The sequence below is a fragment of the Empidonax traillii genome, unplaced genomic scaffold, assembly GCF_003031625.1.
Source record: "Empidonax traillii isolate 1590-97213 ecotype Southwest subspecies unplaced genomic scaffold, ASM303162v1 scaffold199:size790550, whole genome shotgun sequence".
Lineage (NCBI taxonomy): Eukaryota > Metazoa > Chordata > Aves > Passeriformes > Tyrannidae > Empidonax > Empidonax traillii.
The window spans coordinates 344447-360180 of NW_020955392.1; the positions used below are offsets into that span (position 1 = coordinate 344447).

General features: G+C 40.1%; 1 protein-coding gene across 3 annotated transcripts in view; it reads left to right on the forward strand.

Moving 5' to 3' along the window:
* Window positions 1–6989: 6989 nt before the first annotated feature.
* The window catches only part of SEC24D (SEC24 homolog D, COPII coat complex component), a 44899-nt gene continuing 36154 nt past the window's right edge, over window positions 6990–15734 (forward strand). The window contains exons 1-5 of one of the 3 annotated variants that reach the window (XM_027886980.1): window positions 6990–7143; window positions 11942–12124; window positions 12927–13053; window positions 13787–13935; window positions 15461–15721. In XM_027886980.1, the coding sequence (XP_027742781.1) occupies window positions 11986–12124; window positions 12927–13053; window positions 13787–13935; window positions 15461–15721 (676 nt within the window). In that variant the 5' untranslated portion in view covers window positions 6990–7143; window positions 11942–11985. Of the gene's footprint in view, window positions 7144–8891; window positions 8973–9067; window positions 9160–11941; window positions 12125–12926; window positions 13054–13786; window positions 13936–15460; window positions 15722–15734 lie in introns of those variants that run through there. The other 2 variants (XM_027886978.1, XM_027886979.1) reach the window with 2 other exon arrangements.

A 15734-nucleotide genomic window follows, 5' to 3' on the forward strand; every position in this document is an offset into this window, starting at 1 on the left:
GACTTGCTCCTTCTTCTGCATTTCATTTTCTTTTCATATCTGACTCTTTTTCCACATTAAAATCCACATAAGCTGGCTCCCTAAAAATACCTATTTTAACAGCTTTCTAGTAGGCTCTGTGTCATCTGTAAACAATTTAATAAACTACCCAATTTATTGTAGGATGTGATTTCAGCCAAATGGGAGAATCAGCAAAGAAAAAAAGGAAAAAGGAATTGTCACTGCATATTTATTTGGGGTTTGTTTTATTAATTACATGGAAACCACCCCCCCTCCCCCCGTAAATATATAGTGAGTTTAATGGAACAAAAGATAAAATCACAGCCATGCCACTTAAGAAATCATGACACGCAGGCTCTTCCAAATGAAGAGAAAATGGGTTCTTCCAATATATCCCTTCAAATGGGACTTCTTTTAAAAGTGTCCAGCTGGGCAATGCCAGGCACATCAGCTGATGTTATTGTCCTGAATCACTGCCTAATAGCATCCCTTGTTCCATAGTTGTACAACTCAGTTACATGAAGTAAAAGCAAATTTTGAAGGCAGAGCTCAACATCATTTTCCCCAAACCTTACAGAAGGAGAAAAACACATTTCTGCTCGATTGCTACACTTTGGTTCTCCTGATATAAGAAGCAACAAGGAACAGAGACACATGGAAAGGATTTAATTTTCAAAAAAGATATAAAATGGCATAGGGAATGAAATATATTGATGGGAGGTTCATATGCACAGCTCCAGCTAACATCCATTAGAGCTGATTGCCCTTCATTTTTTCCCATCAAATTTCTCTTGTCCTACAAGATAAATTAATGGAATCCAGATGTTTTGACTGCTTGAGGAACTTTCCAGTGCACTGCCAGCTAAAGAGGGTTTGTTGTCTGAAAGTACAAACATGGAGTGGCAAAGGCACTAGAAACCAGGAACACCAAGTTCTTAGTGAAGGGAAAAGAAATTAAAAATACAGGTTATAGATAATTATCTACCTATAAGGCCAGACAGGAAGGCTCTGCTCACACTCATAGGAGGCATGGACAGTTCCTCATCAGTAAAGACAAAGCCTTAAAATTTTAATCCCTACCGTGGATTATGAGGCAAGGTACTATGTGGTGGGCTGGAATTTTAGAACTAGTCCTGCTTTCTTGTTTTTTTTCCCCAATTTCAAAACTGGCAAATGAAGCATTAATGGAAGAAGTGGAGAAATGTACAGGAGTGTGTCATCCTGGGTGCTTGTAATGGCTTGATCCTGAGAGAGTTTGGATCTATTGTGGGGAAAAAAAAAACCAAACAAACAGGCAAAAGCAGCCACTTCTCTCCAAAACACAAAGTTGTTATCCTTGAGCATTGCTGAATTAGAACACAAAAAGTAGAAATTCCTGCAGAGAATGTAACTCTTCAATTCACCATGTCAGGAGGTAGATTAATGATCATCTCTGTGATGTACACATCACAGGCTCTCTGTAGCCAAAGACCTGCCACCATTAAATGAGCTGCATAAAAACATATGGATGACTCAAAGAGCCAAGAATTTGATGTTCCTTTGGTGTTTGTCCTACCTGTTCCTCCCACAGCCAGTCTCAGATAATCAGGAAATGTTTCCTAAACTACTGGCTGAAGAGAGGTGAACTTTTTTTTTTTTTTTTCTGGACTTCTTGGACAAAAGTCATTTGAGGTTTTTCTTTATGCAAAGACAAGGATTTCAGGTTGTGTCCTAGAATTAACATGCAAAATAGCCACAAGATTTTGTTGTGAAAAACGTGTAAAACACATTCACTGCAAGGTTTGTGAACGTGGAACAGAATGTTGTGACACTGGAATAACTGTTTCTTGTTAATCTAGAAGTAAGGATTTGGGCTAGAATGCATGTTTCCAGGTGTCATTCCACTGCTGGTTTTACTTATCCCTGTGTTTTAGAAAGCAAGAATTAATTTTCCCTTGGGACCTGGGGTGACTCTTAGGTGTCTATTCCCTTTTCATTTTGATTCCCAGGAGATGGGATGACTCCATTTTTGGCTTCAGTAGCTGGAAAAATTCCTATAAAAGATTCTGAAGCAAAAAGAAAAGTATTTAGGTGGTATTTTCTTTCTGGTTCTGGCAGGGCAAGGTTGCATCACATTCTTCTTGATAAAACCTGTGGGAATCAAAACTGATCTTCTGTGCCAAAGCTCAGAGGAGTCTTGACTGGAACATGCATGAAAGTAATGAAAGCGGGTGTTCTGCTTCCCTCACCTCTGCCCTAATGCTTCATCCTGCTCTTTCAATTGTCATTTAAAGGTGGCAGTTAAGTAACACAGCACCTTTTATCCACCTGTTCACCTCAGACAGTCAGATTTTATGGGCTGCCATCTCCCTACTGAAAGAACCCAGAGCAAACTCTTCATGCCAACTCACTGGGTTAAAGAAATACACCATAAACTCTCTTCTGATGGGCTACAGGGAAATGAATCAAGAGCAACCATATCATAGTCAGGTAGAAAAAATATTTTAATCATAGCTGAGATATGAATTAGGCCCAAACAATCTACTAAATTTTTTGAAGTGATGGTTTATTATGAAACTTAAGATGGAAGAGATCTTGAAGATTTAACATTAGCCTGATGAACACTCACCTGCATCAAATTTCATCTTTTAAATTTTGTTTCCTGTTAGCAAGTGCAAAAGTGATTAACTCCCTTTGACTAGTTGCTTTTGAAGAGCTCAATTACATGCGTGGCCATAGTCCAGCATAAAAATTAACTATTTTTGCATTGCAGTTTAAAGCAGGTATTGTTTGTCACTTGGAGGGCTCATAAGAGTAAATTTTTCCAGACTGAAAACAAGAACAGGTGAAGCAGAGGAACAATTGAGTTATAATAGAATAATGGAAGTTTGGGTTCAGTTTTTACACTGGCAATTTCTCAGTTTTTGGTCTGGGCCTGTACAATGGGGAAGGTGGCCACTACATGGGGTAACCCTGAGAAATCTGCTTGAACTTCTGAAAATCTCTGCTTGTAGTTTGATAATTTGAGTCAGCCTGTAGTACCCTGCTCTTCCCTCTTTCCTCTGTACTACAGAATAAGATTTTTAAAGTGATTTGGAAACGCTCACCTTACCACTACAGGGGCGTATTTTGTTCAGTGTCTGCCCCAGTGAGTGTGATGGTGGTGGTGGTTCAAACTACAGCATCCAGCAAAAGGACAGGGCAGAAAAAATTGCTTTGGCATCAAGTTCTGCCTGCAAAAGGCAAAACAGCTCTGCTCCCTCTTTGCCTCTGGATGGACCTGATAAAGGCTTTACCAGAGAAGCCCAGGTGACACAACAAGGATCTCCCTGCAGGAAATCTTACCCCCCCATCCAAGAAACTGCAACAGATTAAAAAACTATCCAGCTCTCTTCATTCCTGGCTGGAGGAACAAGAATTCCAACGCTCTGCTTTGATAACTAATTCCTTTCCAAGTGGAGCAGATTATATTAGAAAAATCTGCCCTCCAAAAACACCTTGATGTTTAACCCCTGCTGATCCTGCAGCCTTGCCTTTTGTGCTGCATCTACTTTCCAGACTTCCCAGCTCCTTCTGTCTCTGGTACAGGCTTCTGCTTTTGGTGATAATCTACTGTTTAGCTGGCCTTGACATGGATCTGCCTCTTTTCCAGACAACTGCCAATGTCTGCAAATGCTGAAAAAATGTTTTATGTGCCTTCACAGTGCAAATCTAGTATGTGAGGTGTGACATCAAATGTGATGTATAATTTTGCTCCTGCCCTTTATTTTCACACCAGCTGCATCTCCTCTCCATTTGTTGCTTCTTCCACATAAAAAGAACATGATGGGGTTTAAAAAAGAGTTAATGCTGATTTTCTTTGGTTTGATTCTGACGTTTATTTCTGCTTATTATGGAGAAGGCATCAATTGGTTTAGACTTAACCGATATTTTGTTTAGACTAAACCCAATATTTTGACAAATAATTTTGTAATTCAGACTGATATTTTTACAAATGACAGAGATGCCTTCCTGGTATATAATACCTCTGTCATTTCACCATGTTCAGGTAGATTTTTTTACTTCCACATTAAGGGTGGTGTAAAGAAGAAGCACAGTGAATGTGAGCAAGAACACACATAGGAGTATTTGCATTCTAAGTAATTTCTGAGTGCCTTTGTAGGGTTGTTTTTCTTCCACAACAACAGGTTCCACAGTTCTGAGCATTTGTCAGAAATAATACCATATGAATAGCAGTAGACAATCAATTAAATGGAATAAATATGATTTACTAACAATAGGACTGTACTCACAGTGTGTTAATGATCACGAGCACTGGCTGAAACACAGCTGTTATTAAATGTCAGGTCTTCCAATGAGAAAACTGAGTAAATCAATCAAATAGTTTGTTATGAAGAGTTGACTCAGTTACCCTTTTTTTTTTTTAAAGATGGTAAGTTTATTTGAATACTGTTCTGTAGCAAGTCTACACTAATACAGCAGAAATTTTATACACAAGCAGGAAATGTAAAATGAAAGCCAGTGAAAGTAAAGCTGCTGCGGGTGGTTTGGAATGTAAAGGTGCAATATATCTATGTTTGAGAAATTCCATGCATTCAGCAGGCAAACACAGGAAGCATCATTTAACGTTCTGCTGTCCTTTCTCAGACTGATGGCTTAATGTTTATTCACAGTGCTTTATATATGATACATTATTCATCAGATTATAATCAGCTCTCATCTTTGTTTTTATGTTACAGTTCATTATGTAGCAATTACTGCAGGATAATGAAGTCGTGGGGGTTTTTTTCTGTTAGGAACAGGTAGTACAGTCTTCCACTCTCATGCATCTTAGACAGTACTAAATTAATTAAAAAGATAATTGAAATTCCCCAGCTGAAACATGCAAGCAGTTTTCTCAGAACACCGTAATCTATCTCCTGTAAATGTTCCAGATCGAGTTGCCAGAATGTTGATTTCATTAGAAAACTGAAACAGCAGCAGTCAGTGAGAATAAGCAGAGGAGCCTCACAATTTGCAGATATTAAAAAATCCAGAGGCTTGAACTAACCAGAAAGTCTTTTTATGATGAAAGCAGCCACGGTCAGTTTTCTAAAGCACATTTGCTCTTGTAATGTGTGACTTGCGTAGAACTGACCACATGTGGAGCATTTTATAAAAAATTCTGGTTTACTGAGTCTCAGGGAAAGAAAGTGGTTTTAGATAATATCCTCTGCAGGGTCTAACAAAGCATTTGTCAGAAAACATATACAGCAATGAATGTATGTCCTGGATTTTAACATTACTGTATTACTTTCCCTGAGTAACAGCAGCTACATCAGCCTGATATTCTGAAAACCCTTTGCTTTCTTTGTTTACATTCTATTTAGGGCAGTGTTTAAAGGGGGTACTCCAGTAATGTTTTCTAATTGCCATTTAGACATAACAGTATTTTCACTTCTGCTGTACCTTCATTTAGGTTTCTATCTACATAGTTTTTTATATTAGAAATGTAGCTGAGTCACAACACTGATGTATTTCTTTTTACAGTATTATTCTGATTCCTGAAGTATTACATCTTTTCTTTTTCTTCATGTAGCATTTTTAATCTAACACACTTTTTTTTCCCAGAAGAACATAATCCCTTCAAAATTTGACTGCTCCTTTTTTTTTACCCAAGTCTTCGCTTTCATTTTAAACAAATACAGCCTTTGTAAATATTAATTTCCATTTTTCTTGTAAAGCACTTTGCACTAAGCTGTAAACTGTTTTCCATAGATCTTAACTATACAGTAGACAAAACATTAAAGAAGACTTTATTGATTATAAGTAAACAAGACAGGAAAAGAAAGTAATCCTTCTATGTAAATAGCTTTTAGGACCCTTCTGATGTTGTGCAAAAGCAAACCTGTTGCTTTGTCTGCAGGACGTACAAATGAAATTAAAAAGAGAAAAATAGTTTCAGTAACAACAAAAAAAGCCTTTAAAAATGTAGAATCCTTGGAGTTCTATGAACTAATCCTTGATGAAATAGTCTTTTTCTTTATAGAACATACCCAGTATTGCCCACACCTTCCCCCAGAGAAAGGTTTAGAATATATATTATGATCTAGAAATAAAATCTTACAGCGTTGAGCTGCAGATATTTGTCTGGTCACAGTGATTTGTTACCACAGCCAGTGTGAAGTGCTACAGAAGCTGTGCCATGGCCATCCCATCACTGTGAGAAACACACACCCATGGCTCAAATGCATCATGGTGTTGTTCTCATTCTTCCTGGCAGCTTGTGCCAGGGCTGTATTTTAAGGGCATCCTGTAAATGAAAATGTGAAGATGGGATTTAGGTTTCCTGGAATCACACATTGCCTTAATGTGTGATATGCTATGAGAGAGAGACATGAGTTCTGCGTGGTTTGTCCATGAGGGGCTTTTATCTCCCAAGCTGATGGATGACTATGGATTTCTTTAGTTTCAGAAATAATGGAAAAAATTCCAGTGCAAACTTTAAAGAGAGATTTTAGAGGGAGGGGATTTGTTGCTTTTTAATATAGATGAAAAAAAGCATATGGATTTAGACAAATTCTTCTATTTACTTCACTAGTACAAGCTCCTAATTAGGTCTGAAATGTATGAAATCACATTAGATTTCAGCAGCATTGCACTTCAGGATAAACTGATTGTTAAGAAAGGTAATATAACCTACAAGATCATCTTTATTGACAATGACAGAACAAACCAGTCTGATTCTCAGAATTTAAGGTACAGTTTAACTAAAACTAAGTCATTTAATAAAATGACTTACAACAGTTTAGCAATCCTGCAATCTCATTTTTATGAAGTTACTTTCCAGACCAATAACGCACTTAAATCTTTAATGATGTTTCCATGCTTCTGAAATTGAAAACCTTAAATTACTTTTAATGTTAAAGGTGGAAACTGTAGATAAATACTACTTGTAGCTTCAAAACATCCAGACTGTGACGTGCTGCGTGCCTTTTGTCTCAGTGTTCCAGGCTGAAGGACAACAGAAGCGTCCTCGAAAAAAAAAGAAGTGTCTTGATCCATTTCCAGAGTGGGCCTGAAATAAGGGAAGAACTGCCAATGCCATGGCTTCTCCTTGCTATCTTTTGCTGATCTCATCTTTCGGTCTCACTGGACATGATTTCGGGCAGGAGAAATCTGATAGTAAGTATTCAGTGGCCAAGTAAGTGCACGGTTCTCCAGTGCTGAATTATCCACAGCTGCTTACTGTTAATAGCTCTGGGCTAGACACAGCAGGACTGGGGGGACAGTGACTGCCCGTCTCCACCATAAAATAGGGAATGTCCAAACTTAAAGCCGTTATTTTCCTCAGTGGCATGGTATTTCAAAAGGATTTTGCATAACTTTAATGTGTCCATGTTACCAGCCAAAGAGATAGGGATGAGGGGTGAAGCTACAGCACAGCAATGATGAAAGGCATTGGTTTGCATCCTGCTTGTGAAAGAGTCACTGATACCCTGCAGCCAAAACCACATCCAGTTTAACTGATGCTTGTCACCTCGGGCATGAAATTTTCCATTCTGATTAGGCAGTTGGGGGAGATTTGAAAGGTTCTAGATCTTCTCTGACATGTCCAACAGTATTGGCTCTGATAACATGTAAGAAAACCAGCTTATATTATTTGATGCATGTGAGTTATGCAGCTGTCATGGTGTGATTCTTGGGGCTGTCCTGTGCAGGAGCAGGAACTGAACTTTGATCATGCTTATGGGTTCCTTCCAACTCAGGATATTCTATGATTCTATGATTATGTGAGCAATGGCACTTTTTTTCTTGTTGTGAATCCTCTGCCACTTTTCTCTCCCCTTTTTTATTTTTGCGCCACAATTAATGTCTATTTGTGAGTGGGAAGAACAGTAACTTCACAAATACATCTTCCTCATGTTACCACCAGTCTCTCTCCTGTTACTACTATGTTTCTACTTCGTTAATTAGAAAAAACAGCGACTATCCTGTGACTAAGGTAGCCTTTTTAAATGCACAACAGTAATTAAACCCAGTGTGTATGCAAACAGGTAAAGCACCTGCGTTATATTTCACTAGAGATACTTGGGTGGCATAATTTATGTAAGTATATATATGTCAGATATATAGATATGTAAAAATAGATAAATAAATACATGCATACATATACGCACATATGTGTGTATATGTATGTATTAATTTATATATATTTTTTACATTTATATATCTGACATACGTATGTCAGATATATACACACATATATGCACATACATATGTGCGTATATGTATGCATGTATTTATTTATATTTTACATATATCTCATGTTGTCATCATCATCATCATCACCATGGCTGGGCTTCGCGAACAAAGATTTGAGAAAGGCTCTACCCTATATATCTGACATATATATATTATATATAAATAAACAAACACATATATATGTGTGTATATATATATATATATATGCCTCTTTGCCTGGGTAACTGGCGAACAGAGCAAGAAGGCGTTGTCTTAATCTGCACCAGCGGAGGAAGAGGTCGGACATTAGGAAGAACTTTTTATAGAGAGGGTGATTAGACATTGGAATGGGCTGCCCAGGGAGGTGGTGGAGTCACCGTCCCTGGGGGCGTTTAAGGAAAGACTGGACGTGGCACTGAGGGACTTGGTCTAGGTTGGCACGGCGGTGTTCAGTCACAGGGTTGGACTCGCTGATCTCAGAGGTCTTCTGCGACTGAATTGATGCAGTGATTCTGTTTTTAATGCTCTTCCGGGGAGAAGTATCGTGTTTGCAGGACACCCCTGTGTTTACAGCACGCTGCCGCCCCTCTGCCGCTGAGGCAAACGCGGGCTCGCGCTGCCAGCCCTCGCGCTGCCCTTCGCCCCCGCCGGTGAGGGCACGGCCCGGCCCCGGGCGCGGCCTCGCCGCGCGCACTGCGCACGCGCCGCTCTCGCGGGGCCGCCTCAGACGTGGCACTCGGGCTCGTGAGGGAGCGGGCGCGCGGCCCCAGGTAACGGTTCTAACGGTCACCGCCGCCTGAGGGGCCGCGGGACGGGCGGGGGCAGCGCGGGGGCTCCGGCCGCCAAGCCTCCCTGCCTCGATATACCTCCCTGCCTCCCTCCCTCAGCACCGGGGAACCGCGGGGCTGCTCGCACCCGCGGCGGCGGGACGCGGCCCCCGGCGGGCACAGGTCACAGGTACAGCCGCGGGACGCGGGGCGGGCGGTGGGACCGGCCGCGGAGCCGGACCTGTTGCGAGCTTAGGGTGGCTTAAACCGCGTGGTTCGTGGGGATAGAAATGTTACATGCAGGGGAAAATACAGAAAACCTTCGCAGGAAGGAGAAAACTTCAGCTTTTGCTTTCATGGCTTAGCTCAAATTGTGGTACTAAAAAAAAAACAACCACCAAACCAATGTATATATATTATATCTCCATTGCATTCTGTGTGTATGTGTGTGTGTGTTCGTGTAAATAAATGTGCACACCCCCAAAGATTGTTTGCCAAACTGAGATTGCAGCGTACCCTGGGAAGGGACAGCCCCTCTTCCTCCGTGATATATTTCTGAGCACAGTGTGTCCGAAGAAATACAAAGTTAATAGTTCTCCTTCAGTGAGCCAAGGACACGAGTCTCTGGTTTTGATTTTCTTGTCCTACATACAGAGACAGTTTTACATCTTTACAGGCATATATACAGCAATCCTCTGAAAAAGATGACAGCCTATTCTGTAATAGCGGTAAATTAAATTCTGGAGTTGTTCCTCAGTGTTAGTGTTGTTCCCCAGGCTATAGGGTGTAAGGCAAACTAATGTTGACAGAGACAGGGAGGAAAAAAGTTTTCCTGTCCTTCAGCTTAGAGACGCTTGTAGTGAACAAACCCAGGGAAAGATCTGGGTTTAGCAGATCCACTCATGTCCTGCAGTTTCCAGAGTGAATCTGTATGTCTATTGTTAGAACCTGATCGCTGAACCCTTAGGTGATTTTTTCTGTTGATATTTTGGGTGTTGCCTCCAAACTTTTCCTGGTGTCTTGATATATATGCCTGTCTTGAGATTAAATATGCTCAGTGTTAAATAGAATCTGGAACTGTGTTCGATAAAGTTGCATTATTTTGCTTATGGCTATAGTTCCTGTCTCACTCAGCATGACCTCTGTGTTTACACTGCCTGTGGGAAGTTTGACGTGGCAAGTTTTTTTTTTTTTTTTGTGTGTGTGAGAGTGAGTAAGCTGTGGAAGAAGTAATTTCCCCTGGATGCTCTTGCAGCTTAAGGTGTTGGCTGTTGTAGTTGCCTTAAAGTGAAAATCTCTTCCTTTATATAAATGTAAAATATACACGTATGTACGTCTGTGCCAGTGTGTAGGTAATTTAGCGCTGATGTAGTGTCTATTGGAACAATTGAAGTTCTCACTGCCACGTCTTTTCTGGTGGAGGCGGGGGAGGGAAGAAAGTACAGCTGGCAGCACCAACCTCTCATTAGACATTTCTTTTCCCCATGTTTACCTCATTAACTAATAAGCAGTAGAAAAGTCCCTAAGATTAACTACCTGAAGGAGTTTAATACTACAGCTGAGAAATCTTACAGTGCGTTGAGGAGTGTGGTTTAGAGGGTTGCAGGGGCAGGGTGTGGGGAGGGCTGGGCCCTGTACGCAACTCAGGGTGGTTTCTTGTCTGACGTGGAAAATCAGTAAAATTGTTGTGGGTTTTTTTTTTCTTCAGAAATTGATATTTAATTTCAGAAACCTAGAGATGGTTTTTTTGGTAGGGATAGCTTTTCTATACTGACTTGTGCCAGTGCAGCTTGAATTTCTGTGTGTCATCTTGAGGAGCCTTTTTGTGCGCTTCTGGAGCACAATTCCTGATTTATTTTCATCCAGTTTGCATATTTAAAGGAAGCTGTTTCAAAGGAACATTTAACACCTAAAGTGATAGTTTATATTGTGTACCTTTAGTTCTTTGGGGATTCCTGACCTGTGTGCCTGGGGCTCTACAGGAGTAGTAAATGTTCACTCAGGGTTTCGATCCTCAGGACTTTCCTCAAAGTTTTCTAGAATTTTATTCTAAGCTCTTTAAAATCTGACTACAAGAAGCAAATTATAGGACTTGTGAATGCTCTCATTATTAGGAAACTTGTTGTCGAATTCTGTTTTTTGGTTGTTTCATTTTCTTTAAAAACAACACAATCAAGATGTGAAAGCTTAGGGACAAGATGCCTGATATCAGCAAGGACAACATACAGTACTGTTGAGGCCGTGCTGTCCTCAGAGAGCAGCTTCTCACTTGTGGAAGAGCTTGTGCTCGATTTTGTCACACTGTGGACTTCTGCAGTAAAAAGGCTGCTCAGGCTTGGCCCACTAATGCAGAAAACAACTAGAAATAGGATCTCTCTCTCTCTCCTGTACTTTATTTTCTCTCTCTCTCTCCGGCATAAAAGCAAGGAATCTTCCCTCACTTGTTTGGAATGGGGTTTGTGTAAAAGGTCTGATGGAAAGCTGATGCCTTGTTCCACATCTCCTCTAAAGAAAGGCGTGCTAGGACAGGAGAAGGATTTGCTAGGGGAGTTATATTCCGGTCACTCTGCCTTTCCTGATTTTTCAGTGTTCATTGGGATGGCTGGTATTTGGGCAGCAGGACTCACAGTGTATTTTCAAGGTGTAGTTGAAGTCAAGGTTTTCCTGGTGAAGAGAGCTATTTGGGACTTCCTTTAACTTTTTTTGCCACCTGCGTATCCATTACTTAGTTTTTCTCTCCATGGGCCTGGGAGAGGTGAATCCCATTCAGAAAAATTCGATGGTTTGTTTAAATTCATGCAGTATGTGGTGTTGCTGAGGAAACCAAGCAAGCAAACCATTATTTACCGTTGACTTCAGGTCCTTTTTTGCTTTCAGAAGTCTTTTATCTTTTTTCGGAAAATACAGTTCACAGCCTTTTAAAATGCACAGAGAGTGATGAATAGTAGCAGGTGTCACTTTCTTTTTTACAGATCCTTAAGAAAGACGTGATATTTGGAATGACAATATTGCCATCATGAGTCAACAAGGTTATGTTGCAGCTCCTCCATATTCCCAATCCCAACCAGGAATAGGTGGTTTTGGATCACCTAATTCTTCACTTCATTATGGACATTATGGGGACCCGAACTCTTCATACTCGCCACCTCAACCAGGTGTGATTTTGGCTTAAAATTTCTTTTCAGGGTCTACTTTTCTGTGGTGGTGTTTTGCATCTCTTTTTATTATTTGTCTAAGTTTTACACTGCTACTGCAACAGGAAACAGAATAAAAGAAGTTTTACCCAGTTTCTCTAAAACTTTTTACTAAAGACAGCAGGAGTTGTGTTACTTTAATCAAAGGTTGAATATAGTCAGAATTCTGATAGAACTACTTCAGGTAATTGGCATATTAGAATACTTGGGAAAAATACCAGTTTTGGTACCAAACTTTTTTTTTTTATGTTAGAATAATTTAAAGAGAAAAAAGTCAAGGGAAACAGGTTGAAATATTGTTTATTCACCACCGCTGTCAGCATAAATTACATTTTCTTCGCAGTCAATGTAGTAGGTCTGAATTAAGAACCATTTTCAGTATAGGCTTGGAGGCTAATTTTGTTTTTGTCTTTACCTTGGTCTCTGAAATCAAAAGGACCTCTTGGTTCTACTTAGAAATATAACTGTGTGACAGGGAATGACCAGTAGCCAAAACTGTTTCTTTGCTTCTTTCTTACTTATCCCTCTGCTGGAAAGGTACAAACTGCTATTTGTTTCCTTTGTACTGTCTGTTTGTCATATCTGCTTCTATGACTGATGAGAAATCTGCTTTCTTAGGGAATCACAGAATGACTAAGGAAGGGGTCTCTATTCAAGCTGGAGCTGGTGTTCTTATTGTTACAGCAGGGCTGTACATTGTTATTTCTTGGCCATCTTGTGCTTTCTTACAGAGTTTTACATTAAAGTGCCTAATCTTTTGCAGGTGTGTCAAAATCAACTGTGCCTTTTGGATCCTCAGCTCCTGCTGGGCCTCCACCAGCTGGTGCCCATCAGTTCAGCCAGACCAGTTTCCAGAATGGGCCTGGGACACCAGGGCAGCAGCCCCACAGGTGATCTGAAAGAACTGAGATGTGAGATCTGAGCTAGTTAACCTCTCTTGCCTCTCTGTGCAGAGATTAGAGAAACTCCTCAGTTTTACAAGGGGTCATAGGAAAATCAGTGTTACTCTTCTCTGGGACATAGCCTGAGATCTTATTTTACCAGAGTGAAATAGTGTGGTAGGAAATAACTTCATAAGCCACATGTGTGTTTCTCCTTTCTTTGCTTTAGTTATTTCTCTTGCATTCCGTATCTGATAATCATGAAGCTGTTTTTCCCTACCTGCATCTTCTTTTTTTCCTCTATAACAGAGAACTCCTCAACAGTTTCTCACTTCCTTTTCTTCTCTTTGCAGATTTTTCTCCTAATCTTCTTCACACATCCCTGGTAGGGAATGTTCCTTTATAAGCTTGGAAAGGGGATGGAGTGCTGTGATATGTTCAGAAGCTTGTGTTTCCTAATCTTCAGACTCGTAGTTATTACCACTCTCACTTTGCTATGGCCTTTGTTTCTAACAATTCAAGCAAACATGTCCTGCCTTTTTTAATTAGACAAGTGTGCAGTCTCTGTGCTTCATGTGCTTCATACATTTTAATACTAGTGAGCAGAATGTGGGCAAACTCTCTTAAGGCTTGGTCCTAATTAATTGTTTTGGCACCACGCTTGAGAAGGTATGAGATCTTCTAAAGTTATGATTGGTTGATGTGATTTTTTTTGCTTAACTCCACTAATTTTTCCCTTTAGGTTTCAAGGCCCTCCACCTCCAGGCAACACAGGAGCTTCCTATCCTCCCTACAGTCATCAATCACAACCAGCCTTCCCAAATGCTGCATCTGCCTCATCCACAGCACAACTTGCTGACCAGCTCAACACCATGCAGATAAATAATTACGGTAATGGGTTTTAATGAGTGACTTTTTCTCAGTTAAAGCATTAAGACTATGATAATTAGAAACTTACTGAATTTCTGTGTAAACAGAAAATGCAATCTTTGGCTGCTATCCTTTGTTTAAGCTCTTAGAATACTTTTCATCTCGTCCAGTTCCAAACCTAGTATTATTGGGTTAATTCCGAATTGGTGTTTGAACCTTCCGTAAAAATCGGCCATCCCATCAGTCATTTCCCAAATTACTTACTGAACGTGTCTGGAACAGTCAAGGCATCAGCAGTAATATACAGACAGAGTTTAATTTTCCTCACCTTTTTACAGTTTCAGTTTTGAAACACTCATTCTTTTTTTGCCTAAATATTTTAATTTTTCATCTAAATTTATCTGCATGTATTTTGATGTTATAACATCTCAAACCTAGGCTGTGAAGTAAAGATGTGGTCATGTGATGCATCCATGTAAATCACATCCCACCACTAATTTAGATAGGAATGTAAATACTTTAAAAGATATGTATAGCGATTATGTAAAATATAATGTTCTCATGTTATGTGCTGGAAGGCTGAGATACCCTTCAGGCCACTGAAGACAAATTCTATTCAACTTTGCCTCTCTGTTGGGTTTTGTTCTTGTGACTTGTCCACCGCTGTAAGACTGAGTTGATATAACTTTACTGAGTGAGAAATTCACAGTTTGAAAAGCTACTGGATTGATGTTTTTGTACCAGCTGAAAACCTGAGCTTGTGTTTTGCATGGGAAGTCCTGTTTTCGATTAACACGTCTGACAGAAGATGAATTTTAATATTTGTGTATTAACACACTGGTCCTTTTGATTCAAACCTAATTTTGGTTATTTTTTAGCTTTCTGTAAAATTATTTTGCCTTAGCTCTTTGTGGAGAAATTTGATTAAAAAATGTAGATTTTGTAAAGTAGTGATTGTTTACAGATAGTAAGTCAAAACCCTCTTATTTCCAGGGTTCTCTTAATTGTAATTGGAATCTGGATCTTATAAACAATAAACTGCTCCTTGCCAGTGTGTACAAAATAATTCCCACATGTTTCATCTTTTAACATCAAGTGGATTTATTTTCCATCAGACTTGTCATGGTGAAGTACAAATAGCAGACTAACAAAAACATGCCACATAAGAGAAATTGATTATTAAGCAAAAAGAATCTTGTTTCACATTCTGAAATTAAATATTTCAAAAGCAAAGGCTGATCTATGCATATTCTAATCAAGAATTGTCAGTCTGGCTTCCCCCTCTCTTTCCCCATCCATCCCAGCTGCAGGATTCTATTAGAAACAAAGCCCAAAGAAATAAAATTGAATGTCTGAATCAGTTCAGACTTGCTGTGAGGTCAGATTTGTAATGTGAACAGACACGTAGAGTCCCCATGGTGCAGCACTGGCAGTATGGGTTACAATATTGTCTCTGTTAAAAGTGTATTGAGCAGGGCCAGAGCACCTTCCACACAGAGTTGGGAGATTATCATTTTATACTCATCTGACATAGTTTCTTGCTCAGGTCCTGGCACCTCTCCAAGCCCTGGACATCCAGCATCTTTCCAGAGTCCACGACTCCCACCACCACCAACCCAGCAGCAAATGATTCTGCCACCTGGACCACAGGTTCCTCCTCCACCAACCAATAGTGTCAATGGCCTTTGTGCTCAGCCGTCATTGCCTCCCATGGCCAGACAAGGTGGAATCCCTGGACCTGTCCCTCCAAATCCTAACCTGCAGCAGCTTCCAGGACAGCCTCCAGGGCCTGGGTATCCTCAGCAAGGTAGGGAAGGATG